Source organism: Osmerus mordax, chromosome 9, assembly GCF_038355195.1.
Source record: "Osmerus mordax isolate fOsmMor3 chromosome 9, fOsmMor3.pri, whole genome shotgun sequence".
Lineage (NCBI taxonomy): Eukaryota > Metazoa > Chordata > Actinopteri > Osmeriformes > Osmeridae > Osmerus > Osmerus mordax.
The window spans coordinates 1,648,112-1,662,433 of record NC_090058.1 but is presented as its reverse complement, the minus strand read 5'-3'; the positions used below and the strand labels follow the sequence as shown (position 1 = coordinate 1,662,433).

The 14,322-nt window shown below is 48.3% G+C and overlaps 1 protein-coding gene across 1 annotated transcript in view; it reads right to left on the bottom strand.

Moving 5' to 3' along the window:
• Positions 1-13,516, bottom strand: part of LOC136949026 (basic proline-rich protein-like) — a 15,839-nt gene extending 2,323 nt beyond the window's left edge. Inside the window, exon 1 of the mRNA XM_067243220.1 lies at positions 13,475-13,516. Within this exon, the coding sequence (XP_067099321.1) occupies positions 13,475-13,516 (42 nt within the window). The remainder of the gene's footprint in view (positions 1-13,474) is intronic.
• Between the last annotated feature and the right edge of the window lie 806 nt (positions 13,517-14,322).

The window sequence follows — 14,322 nt, the reverse complement described above, 5'->3', positions numbered from 1 at the left end:
GTTATCAGACAGTGTAAGTGATCTTCAGCCATTTCATGCAACCTATTTTCCATATCCAAAGCATTCAATTTCACCACCTTCACAAGTAGCAACCTTAAATAATAACTGTGTTGTTTGTGGTGACGGGCCTGCCCATGTTTGGTAGCAGTGTAATATATAGCATCAGCAGAGCAGAGCAGTTGTCTGTATGCTGCACCTGCACCGGCCTGTTCAGCCGGGGCTCCATAAATCCCTCTGTTGTAGAGGGAGTCAGAGCTGGAATGTTCCTGAGCTGGGCTTGGAGGATGGGGGGCCCACACTGTCCCGACGTAGTTATGCAGTACCTATGTATGTGCGTGTGTGTTGGGGGCGGGGGGGGGGGGGGGCAGTTTCGGTGTGTGTGTGTTTGTGTATGTATGTGTGTGTGCCTGTGTGCGTGCCTATGTGTGTGAGTGTTGGTTCATGTGCCAGGAACCTAGGGCTGTGGCAGTGCTTTGATTCCTCCCCCCCCCCCCCCCCCCCACCCCCCCCCCCCCCCCCCCCCCCTGGCCGTCCCCCCCCAACACACATGTAGATTCCTCCCCAGATCCTTCATCCCCTCCCCTGGCCTGCCCTGTTCCACCCTCCCCTGGGCCTGCCCTGTTCCTGGCCTCCCCTCTGCCACGCGCTCCCCAGCCTGTGCATATACAAATCACCATGGCCTTGTTAGCATAGTTTAGTGAAGATGTCAGCTTTACGAGGCCTGGGATGCTTGCTATCCGTGTCAGGGGATTGTGGGGAGGGGTGAGGACTGGAGGCTGGGCTGCAGAGCTGCGGTCTGGGGCTGCCCTGTCAGGGGACTGGGTGACAGGTTCGTTCCAGTGCAGAGCTGCGGTCTGGGGCTGCCCTGTCAGGGGACTGGGTGACAGGTTCGTTCCAGTGCAGAGCTGCGGTCTGGGGCTGCCCTGTCAGGGGACTGGGTGACCGGTTTGTTCCAGTGCAGAGCTGCGGTCTAGGATTGCCCTGTCAGGGGACTGGGTGACAGGTTCGTTCCAGTGCAGAGCTGCGGTCTGGGGCTGCCCTGTCAGGGGACTGGGAGACAGGTTCGTTCCAGTGCAGAGCTGTGGGGTTTAACTAGGGCTCCAGAGGGAGGAGAGGATATATATAGAGAGAGGCCTGTCTCTATAAAAACAGCATAGCTACCAGAACGTCTACTACAAAATAGTGATTGATTTGAGACATGCTTCCTTTTTAACATGATAAAAGTAAAAGGTTTCTGGCCCCAAATTGGAAAAAAAAAGAAAAAAAATATTGCCTTTAAAATGTTCCCCATTTAAATCTGCAGTTGAATGTACTGGCATCTTTACTTGTTAGTTGACATCGTTAGTCTGTTTATCTGGCTTCCTGTCAGGTGATTGAAAGTGGACGGAGGTTCTGAGTTTATCAGGCTGCAGCATCGGCTGCCCCGTCCTCAGAGAAGATATCATCTGTCACGTCAAACCCAGGCCTCACCTGCTGCCGCTAATAACCACGGCAACCACGGCGAAGGGCAGCGCTGATTTAGGAGGGACTCTGTCGTAGTTTGCTTTTACAAACACCTGACGCTTTCATTAATTAATCAAACGCAATTAGTGGGCCACCACACAGCAAGTAAGACTCCTTAAAGAGAATTACGAGATATTAAAAAGCAGGGAGGGACTCCATTAGTGTTGACCTTTTCTTTTAAATTACTGATATTTGAGATTTAATTCAGAATTCAATGAAAACTTCAATTTTATTCTTATGGCTCATGTCTTTTTTGTCTCCACTGTGAAATGGGGTCTCCTGCAGACTATAGGTCGTTAATTATGATCTTTATAAATTAAATTAAGAAGATGTCAGTGGTAGAATTTTTTTCTCTCTCATCCAGGTTAACAGAGTAGCTGACATTACCTTTGAAACAGTTTGCAAAAAAAGTGGTAACGTCTCTGTACTGTTGTAGAACGGTGACGAATTTTGGGACGTTTTGGAAATGATTTAAACATTGAATTGTGTTCTGAGCCAAATCTTTCTAATGTTCCTCACATTGTGACACAGTAAGGTTTGAAGATCTCAATGCTGGATGTGACTTTCCTCCAAACACTTCTTGTAAGAATGGAAAAGCACACATTATGGATCAAGTCCTTCTTACCACTGCATATAACACAAGCAAGCACACACAAGTGCACTTGGATATTATTACACAGCACACACACCACCTTCTGTGCCTCTCTGTCTTTCCTGCTTCCTCTATCTCCATGTTTCCCTGTTTCTATCTATCTCTCTCACACACACACACACACAGTCCCACATACACACACTCTGCTGCATCTATCACAGCATACATTTATTTATTCGTTATACTTCCTAATTCAGTTTGACGAATGAGTGACAGCTTGACACCTCATTCGGCAAGATTAATAGAACGACACAATATTTACGTGGCAGAGACAGCCAATTATCCCTCCATCTATCACCCAGATTATCTTTCTGATTGAAAACTACTCGTCCATGTAATCGGAATTATTTGGAATTAGAAGGGAATTTATGGCTTCTTGTGTCACTTTTCCTGGACGGTGGTAAATTAGAAATATTAGATACATAAAGAGAGAGCAGGAAAGAGGTAAATAGAGCCCAGAATTAATGTCGGTTTCCATTTCATTGTTGTGTGACTCCGTGGCCGGAGTTAAACCAGGATATTTGATATGGTTACATCAGACTGGAGCACAAAGCTGGACAAGGTGTGTATTTTATGTGTTCTAATTTAAGGATACCGTTTAACTGGAATTATGTGGATGTTTTGAAGGACAAAGAATGCCCCTAAAATTGTAGGATTAATTGTGTTGATGTTTCAAGACAGTAATGGATGGATCTTATCATAGGAAACAGCCTGAGGTATTGATCTCCTGCTGTTTCCCTCCCTCCCCCCCTCCCACACCCCCTAGCTCCATCACCCATTCCTCCCCTCCCTCTTGCCATCCCCACCCCTCCACCTTGCTTCTCTTCATCTTCACCTGATTACAGTCCTCCTAATTATCTCTCTTCTCTTCCCTCCTCTCCACAAGCCCTTCCTGCCCTGCTTGCAGGCTCTGTGCCCCCAGACAAGAGGACTGCGCTTCAGGTCTGAACGCTCAGCTCCAGTATCTGCACTGGAACCAGGTCTCTTACCGTACCAGCCAGTTCCTGACATAAAGGCCATGTATTAACCCAGAGATCAGACAGGGCAAACAGGGAGCTGCTACTGGACATCTCTCTGAGGAACTAACACTCACCCCAGAATCTGAAACTATCTTATAAACACTTATCTAACAACCTGAAGTAAATTTATTGATTAGTTATTTACTGAATTTAGTGGTCAACGTACTGGACTTATAAATACTGTACGCTTGTGGTATGGTACGTCCAATATTTGCTAAAGCACAGAAAATTGACTGAGCATTTTTCTCAGTGGGTCTTTGGTAATGCCATTTATAAAGTGACGTTTGATCCACTTAGTAATCCTGCCGCTATAAAGTGTTCAGCCTCAGTCATTTCTAACTTTAAAAATAGTGAAAATTGCCCCATATAACCATGTTGCAGAGGTCTGATTCCATTGCCCGAAGCGCGTTCAGACTTGTAAATAGGATTACGCCATCCTGATATAGTGCTTTAACAACTAGCTTGTTTATTTTTATCCTCCTCTTAGAAGAGCTGAACCCTTAAAGGGTGCCAAAATTATCCTGCAGATTGCTGACAAGGAAAAATGAAAGGTCCCTAATTGTTATTATAAGCAATCTGTCTGCATTCAAGCACAATGTGACTGCTGTGCTTGCTATACCAATGGGGTGACCTCAGAGAGAAAGAGGCAGAGAGAGAGGAGGAGAGAGAGAAGGGGAGAGAGAGGCAGAGAGAGAGGGAGAGAGAGGCAGAGAGACAGAAATACTTGGATAGTGGGAAAGAGAGATGTTGAAAGTCAACCGCTGAGATATAAAAAGCCAGCGACCACCACTGTTCTGGTCTCTTGACTTGAAAAGTTAAATGCTCACGATGATCTTGTCTTGTTTGGCAGAGGGTAGACATGTTAGGAGTACATTTACTGGTAGTATTTACATTTAGTCATTTAACAGACGCTCTTATCCATACAGTAAGTACAGGGACATTCCCCCCGAGACAAGTAGGGTGAAGTGCCTTGCCCAAGGACACAACGTCATTTTTGCACGGCCGGGAATCGAACTGGCAATCTTCAGATTACTAGCCCGCTTCCCTAACCGCTCAGCCACCTGACTCCCTGTATGGATGTTGCAGAGTATGGATGTTGCAGTAATCAATTGCAATAGATACAATTCATTGAATTCAATCCTTGTGGGAATTCATAGAATTTCTTCTGTGAAACAATTGAACGAAGCTGTCGGAAATCCACCTCCCTTGGGTCTTGCTGTTATTTATCGACGAGGTACACTGATGCTATTCACAGCAGTGTGAGCAGCTACTTCCTTTGGAAAAATGCAACTTCTTATACTGTAAGTTAGGAACGAGAGATTTTGTTCTAGTTCTTTAACCCTGGGGAGCAAATTAACCGCCTTGCTCTCGGCTTCCCCGTAACCTTTCCCCATCCTGGGTGACATTTGTATCTGACTTCGCCTTGGGCCCGGGCGTATGGTGGCCTGTGCAGGAGAATGCGGCAGAGATGTTGCATATGTAAAGTAACAAGGAACTCGTGTGAGGATGTGTGTGTGTGTGAGTGCAGAGAGAGGGTCCAGATGTTGAGTGAGGGTTTCCTCTGAAGGGAAAGGAGGGTCCCTTGGTGAGGGCAGCAGGGGCGAGGTTGTGACCCTGGAACATGACACACATTCACATCCCTGTCTGAGGCTTGGACACACTGGTGCTGTTCCCTTTTCAAATGTGGCTCATTCGACAGCCTCGCATGAAAAAGGCATCTGGGCAATGTTTATCACACCAGAAACCTTAAAACTCAAAGATTACGTTATTATAAAGTAACGTTAAAAGCATCTTACTATTTGTCCGTTTCGTATTATTAACTGAAAAACTCAAAGATTACGTTATTATAAAGTAACGTTAAAAGCATCTTACTATTTGTCCGTTTCGTATTATTAACTGACAAGATGGGCGGTGAGAGTCGGGGAGAGGAGAGGGGGGGGAGGATGGGGAGTGGAGGGGGGGAGGATGGGGAAGGATGGGGAGAGGAGGAGTGGAGGAGGGGAGGATGGGATGGGGAGAGGATGGGGATGAGGGGGGGAGGATGGGGAGAGGAGGAGTGGAGGGGGGGAGGATGGGATGGGGAGAGGAGGAGAGGAGAGGGGGGGGGGAGGATGGGGAGAGGATGGGGAGAGGGGGGGAGGATGGGGAGAGGATGGGGAGAGGGGGGGAGGATGGGATGGGGTTGGGTGTGTGAACTCCTCTGTGGAGTTGTCATGGTGATAATAGAGGAAGTGGAGCACAGGGGCCGGGTCTTCAGCACCTGTGTAGAAGATTAATGACTACAGGGCTGTGGTTGGCTGGTTAGGCAGGTAGAGAGAGAGGGAGAGACATACAGAGAGAGAGAGAGAGAGAGAGAGAAGGAAAGAAAGAGAGAGGGGGGGGGAGGGAGATACAGAGAGAGGGAGATACACAGCGAGAGAGAGAAGGAAAGAGAGAGAAAGGGTGGACCCTGAGGTCAGTCCTGCTTGACTCACCTCAGGGACATGCCCCTGGAGTCAGGACCTACGGATGTGGAACCTGTGGAATGTTCTACAGACCCACTCAGAGAACCATGTCAGTGTTAACACACATAAAACGTTGAATCGTCTCATTGATCTATTAGTCCCGGACTGCAATTGAAAAACAGAGTTTTTTTTTTTTTAAAGAATGCGTATTACATATTGATATGGATTAGAACATGTTCCGCGTTGGCAGGGTTTGTTTGAAATTCATATTCAGTGCCAGTACTGTCATCCCTTTACATCATGAAAGATGTTCTTAGCCGGTGGTGACAGGATGGACCATGTGTGATTACCTTGGTAGCTTGTAGTGCCACAGAAATGAGATGTCATCATTATCTCTGGCTACAAAAGAGAGGCCCTCACATTGTTAAAACAATTTGACGCTTGCTAATGCAGACTGTCAGAGCGGCGCTCTCGTCTACTTCTAAGAGTTGACGTTTTTTTTCTCCTCGGTAGCCTGGGGAACGGCAGCGGGCACCAGTCTCATTTCCTCATCAAACACAGAGCGAGTGATTTGGAATATTTATGAGGGTCCCAATTTAAGTTAAACATTTAACAAAAAGCATGCGATTTAGAATTAGAAGGCTGAAAGGGTTAAACTCCCTGTGGGCAGCCAAGGATAAAAATTAAACATAGAATTCTATGGATAAAATTTACTGAAAATTCTGCGACAAACTCCAGCTCTCGAATGGGACAGTATGTATACGATAGTGATAGGATAAGATATTTAAAAGGTAGGCCTACTGATTGACTTGAATTATAATTTGTTAAGCAAAGATGCTGCCCTTTTAAATGAATTGCCTCTAAGAGGGTATCATGGTCTGTTTACAGAAATGTGTGTTAAATAATTCTAAATCATATTAACATTAGGGGCGTTTATTTGTACAAACGTACTGTTTAAAATGTTCAGTAACCAATGCTAAATGTGGATCATTGATAGAGAATCTCAACCTGCTAATCACAACGTAAGGATTAGGATGAAGATAAAATCACTACACCTAGCTGTTGAATACAGATGCATTACAAATCGGCTTTCCACCTAATCCTGACGTAACGTGAGATATGTCTGTCAGAGGCAGGAACCATGCTGGGGTCAGAGGGCAGGTGTAACCCAACTCCCTATTGACTCGATTGATAATCCATGTTGCCCACTTTCTCTCTCTCTCCACCTCTCCTTCTGTCCTCTCTCCATCTCTCCTCTATCACAGCAGATCAGTAAGTGGCTGTGGAGGGTGGGGGAGGTGGGGGAGGTGGGGGGGAGCAGTATAACTCTCTCTCTCTCTCTCTGGACTGACACACTCTACTTCCTGTTTAATCACCAGGCCCTGAGGGGCTTACTGACGTCCATGAATCAGGCTGAGAAAAAGTTCAGGTGCTCTACATCACTAGGAGGAGCTGTGCTGAGGCGTGTGTGCAAGAGAGAGTGTGAGTGTGTGTGTGTGTGTGTGTGTGTGTGTGTGTGTGTGTGTGTGTGTGTGTGTGTGTGTGTGTGTGTGTGTGTGTGTGTGTGTGTGTGTGTGTGTGTGTGTGTGTGTGTGTGTGTGTGTGTGTGTGTGTGTGTGTGTGTGTGTGTGTGATTTACAGCTCATAGCCATGGGTGTGTTATGACAGGCCTCTGTGCAGACATCCACCAGAGAGGGTCCCCTCTGAGATCCACCATCCAGGGATCGATCCCCTTTCCAGACCCCCCCCTAGATCACCAGACCCCCACGCCAGAGGCCAGGGCCTCCAGACCCCCTCCTGACCCCCCCCTGGATCACCAGACCCTCACGCCAGAGGCCAGGGCCCCCAGAACCCCTCCTGACCCCCCCCTGGATCACCAGACCCTCACGCCAGAGGCCAAGGCCTGGAGCTGTTCTGCTCAATGCCAAGTCCTCTTGAGCCAGGTTGACTCCGTTTTAAAAACCTTTCTAGTATCTCTTCATATTGCTATTATATCTCCAGATTCACTCAATCAATCCATCATACTTGTTCATATAGTATAATTAGAAAGTGTCAACCAAAGGGCTGCACAGTCTATACGAACCAGAAATAAGTACGTAGAGCCAATCCTATCCACCTGAAATGCCTTTGCCTGTTTATGTAAACAAGGCGTCGGTTTGCAGAGCCCTTCATCGGCAGTCCAGAGTGGCTCCACCCCAGCAGTGACCTGGCGAGGTGCCCCCTGCAGGGCGAGGTGACGGTTTGTTTATGTTTTCTGTGGCAGAATGAGTGAGTGATGCCTCTACCACACAGTCAGTGCCTCAGGGCACCATATGTTGCCCTCTAAGGCTCCCACACTGATCTGCATCCACCGGCCTGTGTGTGTGTGTGTGTGTGTGTGTGTGTGTGTGTGTGTGTGTGTGTGTGTGTGTGTGTGTGTGTGTGTGTGTGTGTGTGTGTGTGTGTGTGTGTGTGTGTGTGTGTGTGTGTGTGTGTGTGTGTGTGTGTGTGTGTGTGTGTGTGTGTGTGTGTGTGTGTGTGTGTGTGTGTGTGTGTGTGTGTGTGTGTGTGTGTGTGTGTGTGTGTGTGTGTGTGTGTGTGTGTGTGTGTGTGTGTGTGTGTGTGTGTGTGTGTGTGTGAGAGAGAGAGAGAGAGCAGGTGCCTGCATGTGTGTGTGTGTGTGTATGTTTGAGTGTCTGTGTGTGTGTGCGCACTTTACAAAGCCACACAATTTTTAAGTTATCAAGGTACCGTGTCTTGCTGTCTCTAAAACTGAACATGATTTACAAGGTGGGATTCAGGTATTTACAGCCAGAAGCATTTCATTTAAAAGCTGCTTCTGCATAGCAAATTCAAGAGGTGCATCCCAGTTGCTATAGATAACCCCCTCACATCTACACTTGTGTAAATTAGAGGCAAAAGCACTCACCAGCTCCCAAGCAAGGGCTGAGCGACAAGAATCGAGAGTCAGTTGTTAACACCTGTTAGTGGTAAGCATTAAGAGAATTTATTACAGCGCCTGATTTATTATAATGTTCCCCTCGTTGATGCAAATGGTTTTTCGCTATTATCTTGTAGCCCGGAATGGAGGTGCTCCACAGCCGGGCCCCCCCCCCCCCCGCGGTTCTGCTGTGATCTCATTTCCTCTGCGGTGGGGCGAGCAGCCTCCCTGTGATCCGCCTGGCAGGAGGGAGGAGGCCGACCGTCCCGTTGACCTCTGGGTAAATCTCTGGGTGGTGGACGGCCAGGGCGAGGCCGGGGCTGGAACGCCCAGGCCGTGATTAGCTGACACAGCGGCTCGCTTTGCAAGCTGTTCCAGAGCGTGGGTGGGCAGAGGAGGCCGAGAAGCTGAAAAAGGGAATGGAGGTATTGATCCAGCTTCCTTTATGAGAACAAGCTATTTTTATATTAGGGGGAGACACTGCTGGCGAAAGCATTATGTCTGTGACGCAGCTTAGCTGCAGAAGGAGAGGATGGGAGACAGCATCACTGAGAAGCACCAACCTCTGAACGATGGCAGATAAACTCACGTCATAAAGGGTCCATGGATCCATCGGACATTAATATTTCCGTCCCTGTTGCATGGTTGTAGCTAGGAAGCACTGTACTGTAGCTACTGAATCTTGCCTGGATGTGCAGGTTAACTTCATACGATTTGACCTTGATTCAGACAAAACACCTCCAATCTGCCCTGTGGTCCCTACTGTGGTCTCTATTGGTATGCTCTGACCAGCTGCCAGTAGCCAGTAGCTGTGTCTCCAAGGAAGAGACCATTCTCCCTCTGAACTCCTCCACTCTTTCTGCATGAGGTAATTGCTGTCAGGCAGTATGCACTGCAGTGCCTTTACTGGGGCTCCGTTAGGAGAGGGAGATTAGGGAAGAAAGCTAAGTCAGTATGCAGGCGTTCCCTCAGAGCTGCTGCCTGTGTCATTCTGCTGCTGTGGATGAGGGCTGACAGTGATGAATATTGGCCAAAAGTTTGTATTCCACATAATGATTTTCCCTAATGAGAATTGATGAATGAGGGAGAGACTGGAGAGAGTGTGATGAGTGGAGGGGCCCGTCATTAGCAGCCAGTCATGCTAAGTTGAGCTGGTTTGGGCTGGGCGTGCTTCGGCAAGGCTGCAATTTGAACCGTTCCCTGTGTTTATAAAAACAGGATTTACCTCAACAAACTGTTCTGTTCTCCGAGTTCAGCCCTCTCTGCCGATCCATTTCGCTGTCTCGAGCCGTCAGCTCACACACAGAGAGTAACCCCCACACACAGAGAGTAACCCCCACACAGAGAGAGTAACCCCCACACAGAGAGAGTAACCCCCACACACAGAGAGTAACCCCCACACAGAGAGAGTAACCCCCACACAGAGAGAGTAACCCCCACACACAGAGAGTAACCCCCACACACAGAGTAACCCCCACACACACAGAGAGTAACCCCCACACAGAGAGAGTAACCCCCACACAGAGAGAGTAACCCCCACACAGAGAGAGTAACCCCCACACACAGAGAGAGTAACCCCCACACAGAGAGAGTAACCCCCCCACACACAGAGAGTAACCCCCCCCCCACACACAGAGAGAGTAACCCACACACAGAGAGAGTAACCCCCACACAGAGAGAGTAACCCCCACACACACAGAGTAACCCCCACACACACAGAGAGTAACCCCCACACAGAGAGAGTAACCCCCACACAGAGAGAGTAACCCCCACACAGAGAGAGTAACCCCCACACAGAGAGAGTAACCCCCACACACAGAGAGAGTAACCCCCACACAGAGAGAGTAACCCCCCCACACACACAGAGAGTAACCCCCCCACACACACAGAGTAACCCCCACACACACAGAGAGTAACCCCCACACAGAGAGAGTAACCCCCACACACACACAGAGCGAGTAACCCCCACACACACACACAGAGAGTAACCCCCACACACAGAGAGAGTAACCCCCACACACAGAGAGAGTAACCCACACACACAGAGAGTAACCCACACACACACTCAAACATTCATATGCATGAAGCCGGGGTTTACACCTGGGTGGGGGGGAGGGAGGGGGGGCTTGTCCGTCCAGCGGAGGAGAGCGTCTGTCCTGGCAGATGGCAGAGCGAGCTTTGAAAAACTGAGGCCCCAGGCAGGCCCAGGGGCCCAGGGGGAGGCTCAGGTCAGGGGGGGGGGCTCAGGGGCCCACGCCCCCTCTCCTCTCCCCACCACAGCGGGCCAGGAAGGGCATTAGGTGGGTAATGAGTTAATAGTGAACCAGGTCATTGGAATTATGTGTGCGTGGATTTTATGGAGCACAGCCTGTACTCCTGGAGACACGAGGTGATAACCCTTTCCATGCGGTGAAGGCTGTTTGTAAATGTCTCACTTTCAGACTCTTTCAGTCTTGGACAAACATTGCGCAATGATTCAGGTGCTTGGTGGTTGTAGTAAGTTATGCATATTTTGCGAAGGAAAGTGTATCATTAACAACGTTTTTTTTTTCTTCCCATTTGTCAGATTTCTTACGAAATCACAAGACATACTTGAAAACAGGATGTGGTATTGTTCCATGAGGCTTCAGCCTCCCAGACACGTGGTTTAATACTGCACGACCTCTGCCCTGGTACGGGCGACTGTGACCACGGGACCGGTGGTTTGTGAATGTGATCTTAAAGGTTCTCTTTAATCGCCGCCCCACCGTAGCTCATGTGACGTGCTGTTCAGGGTGGAAGGGAGATGAAGAGATGAAGCCCTGCTTTAATATCCACCAGCAGCCTCCACAATGGCTGGCAGGGCGCAGCACGATGACAGCTGGACAAGCCAGGCTACAGGAGGGAGCGTGACCCACTGGTCTGCCTGGGCCTTGGGATGGCTGGCTCCAGCAACACTGGTTAATACACAGGCAACCAAACCGGGCTGAGCTCAGACTAGCTTGAGAGTGGACGGTGATGATTTGTGATGTGTTCAGACACAGTTTACCTGCAGGCCAGTCACAGAGATGGAGATATGAGCTATAATACTTTTGAGATCAGGTTCTGTTAAGACAGTTACTGTATGTCATATACAGATATACTAACTGTCCGGCAGCGTGTGTGTGGGAAAATTGTCTTTCTCATGGGTAATTCTCTTTTTATTTAACTCTGATTCGTGATTTTACAACTGCAGTCAGTATGAATCTAGCTGTTCCCCTGGCCATGGCTCCCTACAGACCCAGTCTAGGAGGGTCATTGTCAGATGCAAAGCAGGAATGCCCAGAGACACGTAATAGGATCGCCATTTCAACATTGTATTTTTATTTGATATCCCTCCAAAGTGAATTACAGTCTCTCCTCTCCCTCCACGGTGAAATAATGTATCCAAGGGGCCGCATTGAAAAACCATTTAACCACTTTGAGCTGTATTCATAATTGGATTTTAACTGTGGATCTCATCGTACATCTAGCAGTCTCAATCTCCAATATTGGATTCTTCCAATACTACTGTTCACGGACCCCCCTGAAAGGCTGCATGCCTTTTAATCAGCCAAAGCACAAAATGTCTGACTGAATTGCTGTCATTAAACCTCCCTACTTGCAAAGTCACACACACACACACACACACACACAGACTGCTGCAGCCTATTAGGAAGATGGAAGATTATGTTCTAAATGAAGTCATTAGTTACGCAAACCTAATGATCATCCTATTTGTATGTATAAATCTGATCTATTTCCCCTGCTTCAGGCAAATATTATTTTCCTCAAATGATTTTGGACGCATCGGGTAAAAACAACAACAGCATCAACAACCAAAACAACATCAGGGTCTGTAATGAAAACGAGCTGAGGCACTCGGGCGATTGCATTCATTACCCCTCTCCACTATATGGACCCCTTCACAGGGATTACCTCTGGTTCGAGAGAGGTTGATTATTAGTCGCTCGCAAAGGTTTCGTTCGAATTGCCCCAGTTAAACGAGAAATTACAGGCTGAGGAGAGAGGCTAATAACAGTTATTAACCCCGCGCGGGCGACGGCGTAAAAGAGCGCCACAATAACGAGGTGCACCAGCTAGGTTTGAGGCGCGGCGCAGCTAGCTCACCCCCGAGGAGAAGCTAACTTATTAAAATAATGAATTAGCCGACCAGATTACTGCAGCCTGCGGCAAAGGCAATTATCCCTCTCCAAATCCCCGGACAGGGCTCCCCAGCGCCACCATAAAACAAGTGCTCAGAAAGCAAGAGCCCTCCGCTCCACGAAAATGAATAGGCTGTTAATTAGGATCTCTCCCGCTGCGGGTAGCTTTCCCACCACCACAACACAGCCGCAACCTGGAGAGGGGAAGAGGAACTGAGTGATACCAAATGAACAAATGTGGAAGGCAAACATAGGGGGGCTGGAGAGAGAGCGAGAGAGAGAGATACCGCCTAGAGACGAAGTGAAGAGAGAGACGTGTGAGGCAGAGAGAGGGAGGGAGAGAGAGAGATGCAGACAGGAGTGGTGGTATAGACTCTAAGCCCCCAATGGAGACAAACAGAGAGGATTCAATCCCAGGCTGCTGCTGTGTGTGTTCGTTGCCGCCTGTGTGCCCCCCCGGGCTGTGGGGGGCCCAGCCAGGAGAGCTTGTGTGGCCGTTAGAGCCTTAACAACCTCTGCTCTCCACACTGTATTAGACACACCACACACCCTCAGCGACACCACAGCAGAATGAGCAGTATGCCGACTGACAGCAACTCAAAACAGGAAGAAACTGTCTGCAGGCCTACCCGTCTGCAGGCCTACCCGTCTGCAGGCCTACCCGTCTGCAGGCATACCCGTCTGTAGGCCTACCCGTCTGTAGGCCTACCCGTCTGCAGGCCTACCCGTCTGCAGGCCTACCTGTCTGCAGGCCTACCCGTCTGCAGGCCTACCTGTGGCAAGTTCTGCATAGCTGCTTGAGGGTCTTTTTTCATTTTTCGCCCCCAAAACCTGATCTTCCACAGAGCAGCAACTTTTCATGAATTTTCCTCTCCATCATTTATTGTGGCTGGTCAGTGACAACAAGATCATGGTCGAACATAGCGCCTTGTAAATGCACAGGAAGGGTTAAATCCATCTTCTCTGCTGAAGGTGAGGGGGAGATCAGCTCTTGAGAAAGTCGGGCAGGAATGGCTGATGTGATGTAGGCCAAAGGCAGCCCTGAAAAAGAATCCTGCTGTACTTTATGACATATCCCTCTTAATGGTTATAAATACTAAAGTATCACATGCTTGACACTATGAACCAAATCTGGCCATGTGCCGCTTTCACCTTCCAACTCTACATCACTTGGAATCTGAAAGTTTTGAAGGCTAGGCTCACCTTGTCCTGTATAGTAAAGTAGTGCTAGCATGGTTTGTGGAAGTGGAAACTGTGCCAGACAGCCACCGGCCACCGCACTTCCACACATTTACATTCCCTTAAAAATGAAACTTCACTGATGAAGAACATGTTTCTTACACATTAAGACACGTCTTAATCATAGACTGTGTGTTCTTAATTCTTGAAATATTGTGCTGGTTTTCTACTGTATTGTATTGGGGAAAGACAGAAACGTGAAGAATTCAGTTATTCAAGTATTCAGATTCTTTCGTCTTTGTGTTACCTACAGCTGGTTTCGTTAATGCACCCTTTATTTGCTGTACGATGAGTCCCTGCGGATAATTTCTACATTTTTCCAAGGATTATTACATTCTCTGCTACATAAAGCAAAATATGACTGCCTTGGAAGTATCCATTA